The sequence below is a fragment of the Poromitra crassiceps genome, assembly GCF_964638095.1.
Source record: "Poromitra crassiceps genome assembly, chromosome: 7".
NCBI lineage: Eukaryota > Metazoa > Chordata > Actinopteri > Beryciformes > Melamphaidae > Poromitra > Poromitra crassiceps.
Genome location: NC_139628.1, coordinates 41768482 through 41778481, shown reverse-complemented (window position 1 = coordinate 41778481; position 10000 = coordinate 41768482). Strand labels below are relative to the sequence as shown.

General features: G+C 45.5%; 1 protein-coding gene across 1 annotated transcript in view; it reads left to right on the top strand.

The window, feature by feature from the left end:
• The window catches only part of dnah2 (dynein, axonemal, heavy chain 2), a gene marked incomplete at both ends in the record, with an annotated part of 313900 nt that overhangs the window by 230281 nt on the left and 73619 nt on the right, over nucleotides 1-10000 (top strand). Inside the window, 3 exons of the mRNA XM_083640125.1 lie at nucleotides 871-1038; nucleotides 2890-3050; nucleotides 4257-4396. Coding sequence (XP_083496251.1) covers nucleotides 871-1038; nucleotides 2890-3050; nucleotides 4257-4396 — 469 coding nt within the window. The remainder of the gene's footprint in view (nucleotides 1-870; nucleotides 1039-2889; nucleotides 3051-4256; nucleotides 4397-10000) is intronic.

Here is a 10000-nt window from a genome sequence, read left to right as displayed (position 1 = left end):
GAAGCTAGTGGGAGCTGAGATCCCCTGGAAGCAATAATAGTATAGGAAGGGGGCTAAAAATTGCAATTCCTTAAATATTTCCTAATGTGATGTGTATTCTACGATCACCGAATCTAGATTCAATATATTCCTCAGTATTACACACGGCAACCTAGGCCTCAATGTAAACACACACAGCAATGACAGACCTATTTGTTTCACGTGTTTCTACTCTGTATTTTGTAGTCATTGCCATTATTTTATTCTCAGCGTGGGAATGTCATTGGCTTCTGTAGATAAGACCCCTCCCTCTCCAACCTCCCTTCCCTTTTTTTGGGCTTGTGTCGTCTTGGAGTAATTCATTAATATGTCACTTCTTCACAACTCAAGTCACTTTTCACTTCATAGGGTCTCTGGCAGCTCACCCAGACTTTTGTTTTTCTTCCCACCACTTCCTCCCAACAAATGTGAAATATCCTATTTATTTATTTAGTTGGTTTTCCTTCTGAATAAGTTCCAATACTTAGTGTTTTGTGCTCTTAAAGTATTCAATCCCCCACCCCGGCCAAACTCATCCCACTCGCAGCTAAGCCTCTCTAAAAAACATGGAAAGTCCTGCTGTGAATGTGAGAGAGTGTGTGACTGCACATTGTGCATTGTCTGTTCTTGCATTCACATGAGTGTTTATCTCTGTGTCTGTCTGTCTGTGTGTGTGTGTGTGTGTGTGTGTGTGTGTGTGTGTGTGTGTGTGTGTGTGTGTGTGTGTGTGTGTGTGTCTGTGTCTGTGTGTGTGTGTGTGTGTGTGTGTGTGTGTGTGTGTGTGTGTGTGTGTGCGTGTGTGCGTGCGTGTGTGTGTGTGTGCGTGCGTGCGTGCGTGCGTTCCCCCCCCAGTAACCCGTGTGGTGCGTGTGATCAGCCAGCCCAGGGGCAACATGCTGCTGGTCGGCGTCGGGGGCTCGGGCAGACAGAGCCTGTCCAAGATGGCCGCCTCCATCTGCGAGTACCAGGTATTCCAGGTGGAGGTCACCAAGCAGTACCGCAAGCAGGAGTTCAGAGACGGTGAGATGCACACGTATACCGCTACTGCGTCCATGTTGCATGTCTTCCAGTGTGTGTGTGTGTGAGAGAGAGAGAGAGAGAGAGAGAGAGAGCACGACTGCATCCAATGAAATAACCCTAACCTCTGGAAATTAAAAGGAGGAAAAGGCGAAGGACGGAAATGAAAGGAGATTAGATCACAACAATAGGCCCATATAGCTTTCATCAATCTCCTGTTGGAGGCAGCGGCTGCAGTAGCACATCCTTCACGCGGCCACATATTGAGCTGCGGCAGCTCCAAACGGGCCAGAATGATCCAAATCACTGTGTAAAGAGGGCGAGAAACTTGTGTGAGAGAAATCAATTTATTGCTATTTGGGTGATTTGCCGACAGCACCGCATTCGTTTTGCACATAATTGCAGTGAATTATGTTGCCGGGGCTGTCTAGGCGTTAAATATTAATTGTCTCAGACTGTCGCCCTCATGTTGCTGATTCCCACTAAAAGGAACACTTTACACAGACGCTATTTGTCACGGTTATTTTGCTGTCATCTCATACTTAGTCCCTCGCTTCTAACTGCGTCTTTGTTCCAGAGTCCAATAGCAACAAATTGACATCTTGGATGTGAAGGCAGAGGTAATTCTTATTTATTCTTATCTGTCAGATAATCAAACCCTTAACCTTTATTTATCCAGCGAAGGTTGGCTGAACACAGACTTGCATTTTCACTATGCTATTCTCTCTTAATGCTTGTACAAGTGCACAATCCTTCACTGCCTTTGTTCAACCTTTCCTAGCCAGTTCAGCGATACAAACCTTCTTTTATAGCCCCGCTGCTGCACAGAGCGTTGTTCGCATGTTTTTCAAGGTTTATTAATATTACACGTAGGGCACCGACCGGATTTTACAACAATTCATCTATTGCATCGATGCATCAATTTATATTCCTATGCTATCGGTCTAAATGAGGCAATATCGTCCTTGTATCGTATTGTATCGCAGTTCTCTTTCTTCCAGGATGGCTGCCTGTAACCTAGCAACCATTTTTTGTACATGGCAATGGAACAGACGATGGTTGCTATGTGTTGATATATGAGAAATATATCAAATACATTTTAATTAAAAGTCACTCTATCAAAGTCACTCCATCAATTTCGTATCGCTCGAAATGAGCCAATATCGTCCTTGTACAGTATTGTATCGCTAACACGTACTGTATCGTGATACATGTCGTATCGTATCGTAGTTAAAACGTATCGTTACATCATTAATCCCACGGGTCATGTCAATTGCACCAAATCTGACACTGCAGATCCGTGGGTCCCCAGCAATACACCCACCAAGTGTGAAGTCGATCGGACAAACGGTTCTCGAGATATGCGAAGGACACACATACTCACAAACCAACATGGTTTCAATTTGTTTTAATTTCTAAGCATTCTTCACGTGGTTTGTATTGTAAATTGCATCATCTTGTCTAGCCGCTAACATCCTTTTTCTTTTTCTTGCCCTCCTTCACTCTATCTTGAATAGTTAGAAAGGGTAAAAAAAAAAGTTTGTGTAGGTCTGATTGGAGTCATATATTGTATTTATAATGTTTATTATTTTGTGTCAGTGTGTTGGCACTGGAAACAATTGTTGTATTTAAAATGTGTCTGAATAATCCCGTAAGGGATGGGCTGCGTGCAGCCAGACACGAAAATAAAATATTCATTCATTCATTCATTCATTCATTCATTCATTCATTCATTCATTCACAGACAGTCTCACTCACTCACAGACAGAGATTCCTTGCTTTAGTTTAGTAGGTAGATACTGCTCAATAAACAACAGGCAGGATGTGTAGTAAATGTTCTGATCTGGTCTCCAGACATCAAGAAGTTGTACCGCCTGAGCGGTGTGGACAACAAGCCCACGGTGTTCCTGTTCAACGACACCCAGATCGCAGACGAGACCTTCCTGGAGGACATCAACAACATCCTGAGCTCCGGGGAGGTGCCCAACCTTTACAAGCAGGACGAGTTTGACGAGGTCTGCGCCCTCATCCTGTTAAATTCAATTGTCATTTGTTTGATTCATCAACACCATGATGGTAGTCTACATTTTTACTGTCACACTGACCATTCTGCAACCTTTTGACTTTCTTGGTTTGTGTTTTTGTCTCTATTGTATTTTGCCTCTCAAAGCCCTAAACCAGCATTTTTATGGTCTTGTGGCCATATAAATATTCTGTTTATTCAGACTGCATATTGACTTGATCATGGAAAATACTCTCTTTGCCACTTGAATAACCATCATAACCCAATACTCCTCTGCTTACAATTGTCTGTTCAGAAGAGTGGGGTCGCGCTCGGCAGTAAGAATAATTTAGAGTATTCAGTTCAGCTTTATGACTGAAAAAGCACAGACAGATGAAGGCCCGGGGGCCAAAAACGTTTGGTCTTTTTGATGAAAAGAAATTAAATGTTGCAAAGTATCCTTGCTGTCAAGTGTGACACCACTCTTTTGAAGAGGCAGTCTGTGTAAGTATCATGCAATACTGATCTGAATGCAGTGGCAGACTTACCATCGGCTTACAAAGGTTGCCATTGGAAACAAGCGGCCTCAAACATGTATGTAGCCGTCACACACTTTGTCATCGCTCTAGTATCAAGCAGCTGCATCAAAGTTACAGTGGGGGGGGGGGGGGGGGGGAGACAAGCAATCAGTGGGCGACAGGATTTCAACATTGCAATCACTGATTGGGGCATCAACACTGAATCGGGTTCAAGGATTTTGGAGCTCAGTCAGATTCAAAGTCTCGGAAAGTAGCCAATTCCAAATCAGGAGCCAGAATCCATTCAGTGAAGAGCTATGGAGGCAGACGGCAATAGGACAATATTGGACTTTACTCAAACCATCTTCAACAGGGCTATATTAGAAGTACATTTTACAGATCAACCTGTGCTTTTATAAACTGTGACTAGCACTGATTTCCCACTAGGCCTTGAACGAATAATAATGAACAGTGCTAAGTTGTGGCACGCCGACGCGCAATAAAACATGTAAAAGAGAGACGAGTGTTTTAATCATCTCGATGTTGCATTTCTTTCTCTTCCGAACCCCATTGGCTTGTGTCAGGTAGCTGGGTGGAGGTGTGACTCCAGCTGACTAAAGCCTGTGACAGTGAGGAGCTCTTTCAGCAGATACATTCGGTGTCATTCCTGTGACACCGAGCTGTTGTCTGTCTCCCTCCAGGTGTGCCATGCCCTCTCAGACGCAGCCAGGAAGGACAACGTGACGGAGACTCCTGACTCCATGTTCAGCTACCTGATAGAGCGAGTCAGGGACAACCTGCACATCGTGCTCTGTATGAGCCCAGTGGGAGAGCCCTTCAGGTAGCCGGCACACGCTGTCCCCCACAAGCCTACCCTACGACATACAGTATATCATGTTGTCACAGCAGACACAAGGCCTGGGCAAAATCATCAATATTAAGGCTTTATTAAGTTATCTAGGGCGGGGCGGGCCTCCAGCGGCCTTATGGACCATGAACATATTTAGAAAAGAAAGGGGAATTTCGGACTGAGTAAGGTGAGTGTGCGAGCTTACTTGCTAGCAAGTCGCTAACTTCTCTGACACCGTCCGATCCAATCACTCGTCTTCGGCCAGCACATTCCTGTAGGATCCACTGGCTTCCTCCTCGGTGATCATTTGGTAGTTCATTTGGACATACTGTACAACACGTAGACAAACAAAACTCCATTTAGAAAGAAAGGGGGATTCCCATTGTCCATATCACAGCATTTAGAGGGACCAAGAGCTTCACTGTTACCCCGCAGTTACAAAATGGCTCCCCCGCCCTGTGCTCTCACCCGTATGACCTCTAGCAGCGCTCTCTCTCTCTCCCACCCTCTGGAGAGAGAGAGAGAGAGAGAGAGATGAACAGGAAGTCCTTCTTCTAGACTTCCTCAATGGCTGCATGAGCATATCCTGCCCTCATTAACATCCTCATTAGTGTTTCGCTTGCACCTGTGTTTACCCTGCCTTTTCGACACAAAATGGCCCCTGTGAAAAGGGTCTATTGTGTGATTGAACGTGCATTGTGTGCACGTGTGCATGAGGCCGCGAGCGCATGTGTGTCACACATTGCAGAGTGCAAGTTAACCATCCTTGATTCTTACTTTCACAGAGTTGCTTGTGTGTGTTTGTGTGTGCCGCGCTCACTGACGGCTGCGTGGAGGATCACAGATCTTTCTGCAGTGGGTGGTCACACAAAGAGTTGAAAAATAGTGAAACTTGAGTGGATAAAATCCGCACGTCATATGTCACTTCTCAAGAGAACAACTCAGCGCTTCTTTGGTTGCCTGGCAACATACAACACAATATTAGCGCTTTGCTTCGTTTCTACTACTTTTCTCAAAGTGATTGCCATTGCGTTACTGCAGCAAATGTTCCCCACCTTCAGAAAGCGGCCATTCATGTGCTCACCATGTTGGGTTCCGCATATTGATGTGAAACAGGTGCCAGGCATTGTTATATAGGCACATTTCCATTTGTCCACTGATTCAAGCGAACATACTGTAGTATTTCATGTGTGTCATTAAAATTACGATTATGTTATGGCCAAGTTATGGACATTCATTTACTGTATGTTGGTGCATTTTAATGGCATTTTTCCGGACCTTTGAAAATTCATAAGCGGACGTTCAATAAAAAAGTGTTTGAGTACCCCTGCTCTATCAGCATATCGCTGTGCACAGATACTGTCCTCTCTTCTCATCTCCTCTCTCCTCTCCTCTCCCCCTTCTCCGTGTACGCTATCTTGTTACACGCTGTTCTGACCCGCTGCCCTCCGCCAGCACAAGCACAAGAACGGATGATGAGACCCGCTTTCACAAGCGTAATTACAGCAGAGAATGCCAACTTGCGTTGTGCTGGGCTGGGTTGGGTACTGGCTGTGCATGTATACCTTGACTCCAGCTGTCCACACACACACGCAGGTCCATGAAGAGGCGCGCGCAATGAATCACATTTTACTGCTTTACTCCCAGAGATGAGAGCTCTTCAGTTCACTGACACAACACTCTTCAGCTGCTGTATGCCTGCTGGATGCCATGTTGTTGCCCTAACAACATTGGATTAGGTACACATATTATATATTTTTTCCAATATGCAATGCGCCGGCTCCTTTTTATATTCTTAAGAAAACTGGGGATTTAACTCCGTATGCAAGTAAACAACTCGCTTTCCTTGCAAGAGCCTTGCTCTATACTGCAGCAGACACTGGGAATTCTTCATTTAAATGAGCTGCTCAATGTTAACGGCAGTACATTAGAACTTAAGTGCATTTATTAGAGTTTATCTGCCCGTATAAATTTGCTGTATGGGGGAATTCAAGGAGGGAGACGGGGGAAAAATATAGTTGCTATTAACTTCTGTGTGTGTGTGTGTGTGTGTGTGTGTGTGTGTGTGTGTGTGTGTGTGTGTGTGTGTGTGTGTGTGTGTGTGTGTGTGTGTGTGTGTGTGTGTGTGTGTGTGTGTGCGTGCTCTCTGTGCATTAGACCGACTCAACAGTATTGATAATATGTATTCTGTACTGTTATCTCTTCAAGTTAAACAAACTATTAATTATTATTATTGCATTATTATTGCATTATTGCATTATTTTGCCAACGTCTTCTTATGCAAAGAACCTTTACGCGCGCGCGTGCATGCACACACACGCGAGCGCACACACGCACACACACACACACACACACACACACACACACATACACATAAATCCATCATCTTAGACTCAACATTGTTTGCATTTTATGTCCAGTAGCAATTGCTTCCTTGTTCCTTTTAACGCAGGGAATTGTTTTTTATTTTTTTTACCATTATTTATACAGGGGGAGTCTCACTGAGAGCAATGCTCTCTTTTTCAGGAGCACTCTGTTCACATTCACACACGCATTCATACCAGTCTGAGTCTTTTTTTTTTATATATTTATATTTTTGAATACAGGGGGAGTCTCACTGAGAGCAATGCTCTCTGATGATGATCTGGGGTTAAGGGCCTTGCAAGGCACCTGAGTGGTGGTAATGGGGGAGGGGCAAGCGCTGCCTTTTCACTTTCCCCACCCAGATTTATCCTGCCGGTCCCGGGGATTGAACCGACGACCTTCCGGTCACAAGCTCCCATCTCTAATATTTAGGCCACCACTGCCCCGAACACTGATAGTCAGGGAGTTCTAAGAATCAGTCAGGATCCGAATCTGAATCAATGCAACACTCAGCAGCAGCAGCTATAGTTACTTTGGCAGATATTATTTATTACTGAGCATTACATCACCTCTTTAAAGGGCCAGTGCTTCACATTTTAACCAGTGATCTGCTGAGATTAATGCCAAAACCTGTCTTTTGACAGACAGTGCTCAGGTGCGTAGAAATGACTTTAAAATGCAGACAGACATTCAGTCGTTAGCTGACACACTTGGACTTTCTCAAAGACTGAGATTGTTATGTTTGGACATCCTGACCTATTTAATGACTCTGTCTGTCTTAGAATTGATCTCTTGTTAAGAATCTTGGTGTGATTTTTGACAGCTCCTTCCAATCTGATAAACAGATTATATACAGTATACTGTTACAGGTGTTGTTTCAGTTAAGACTTTTAGCCAAGGTAAAGGCCTATCTCTGTCCCGGAGAGTTTGAGTTACTCATGCTTGCTTTTTTTTTTACCTCTTGGCTTGACTTTTGTCATTCTTTGTATGTGGGTGTAGATTGTCTCTTCGTCGCAGTGGTGTAATATAACAATAAGGTAATACCTAGTTACACTACTTACATATTTTTTGGGGGGTATCTGTACTTTACTTGAGTATTTATCTTTTTGTCAAATTTCACTTTTGATCCACTACTGTACATTTTCTAAATAAAATGTATACTTTCACTCCATTACATTTCCCCTAAGCATCTTCGTTACAAAGTCAAAGAAATGTGGTAGTCTGCAAGCAGAGGTTTGGTCAATCAGTGCTCCTACAGTAGCTTGCAAGTTACGTTCATCATGATCCATACTCCATTTCAGTCAGTGGTGGTAATGCACTATAGTGTTGTTTGCCAACCGCTATAGAACTCAAGAAGAAGATTTCCACTGGAGCCCAGGAATGCCAGATGGACATGGACATGAGTGGAATCGACAATGACTGCTTGCTTTTTCATTAACAGCACTTACTTTTACTTTCAGTAATTAGGTACATTTTACTTAAGTAGCCTGCAGTAAATAATCAGATACTTTAAGACTTTTACTCAAGTAATCTATTAGGTGACTTTAACTTCTACCAAAGTCATTTTCTGGTAAGATATCATTCTGTACTTTTACTCAAGTGTGGTTTTTCATCCAGCACTGCTTCGCCGTCTGCAGTTACGGTTACGTCTTCCAACTGGAAAAATAAACCGTGACCACATAACACCAGTATTGGCCTCCCTTCACAGTGGCTTCCTGTCTGTTTCCTTCACTGGCTTCCTGTCCGCTTCAAGATTGATTTTAAGATTTTGTTGCTTGTTTTTAGGGTTTTAAATGGCCCGGCGCCTCCGTATATAGCTGAACTCCCGCATCACCATACTCCAGTTACAGCACTGAGGTCGACCAACCAGATGCTGTGGGATGTTCTGAGATCTAGGCGCAAAAACGGAGGCGACCGAGCCTTTGCGGTGGCTGCCCCTAATCTCTGGAACAGCTTAAGGCCCAATTATACTCAAAGTTAAAGACGGACACACATAGCCGTTGTATCTGGTCGCTCTCAGCTTCTCCTGGGTGTTGTAGTTCTGTGTCCCACACATAGCCGTTGTATCTGGTCCCTCTCAGCTTCTCCTGGGCGTTGTAGTCCTGTGTCCCACACATAGCCGTTGTCTCCGGTCCCTCTCAGCCTCTCCTGTGTGTTGTAGTCATGCGTCCCACACATAGGCGTTGTCTCCGGTCCCTCTCAGCCTCTCCTGTGTGTTGTAGTCGTTGTCTCTGGTCCCTCTCAGCCTCTCCTGTGTGTTGTAGTCGTTGTCTCCGGTCCCTCTCAGCCTCTCCTGGGTGTTGTAGTCCTGTGTCCCACACATAGCCGTTGTCTCTGGTCCCTCTCAGCTTCTCCTGGGCGTTGTAGTCTTGTGTCCCACACATAGCCGTTGTCTCCGATCCCTCTCAGTCTCTCCTGGGTGTTGTAGTCCTGTGTCCCACACATAGCCGTTGTCTCCGATCCCTCTCAGTCTCTCCTGGGTGTTGTAGTCCTGCGTCCCACACATAGCCGTTGTCTCTGGTCCCTCTCAGCTTCTCCTGGGCGTTGTAGTCTTGTGTCCCACACATAGCCGTTGTCTCCGGTCCCTCTCAGCCTCTCCTGGGTGTTGTAGTCCTGTGTCCCACACATAGCCGTTGTCTCCGATCCCTCTCAGCCTCTCCTGGGTGTTGTAGTCCTGTGTCCCACACATAGCCGTTGTCTCCAGTCCCTCTCAGTCTCTCCTGGGTGTTGTAGTCCTGCGTCCCACACATAGCCGTTGTCTCTGGTCCCTCTCAGCTTCTCCTGGGCGTTGTAGTCTTGTGTCCCACACATAGCCGTTGTCTCCGGTCCCTCTCAGCCTCTCCTGGGTGTTGTAGTCCTGTGTCCCACACATAGCCGTTGTCTCCGATCCCTCTCAGCCTCTCCTGGGTGTTGTAGTCCTGTGTCCCACACATAGCCGTTGTCTCCAGTCACTCTCAGTCTCTCCTGGGTGTTGTAGTCCTGCGTCCCACACATAGCCGTTGTCTCCAGTCCCTCTCAGTCTCTCCTGGGTGTTGTAGTCCTGCGTCCCACACATAGCCGTTGTCTCCAATCCCTCTCAGTCTCTCCTGGGTGTTGTTGTCCTGTGTCCCACACATAGCCGTTGTCTCCGATCCCTCTCAGCCTCTCCTGGGTGTTGTTGTCCTGTGTCCCACACATAGCCGTTGTCTCCGGTCCCTCTCAGCCTCTCCTGGGTGTTGTTGTCCTGTGTCC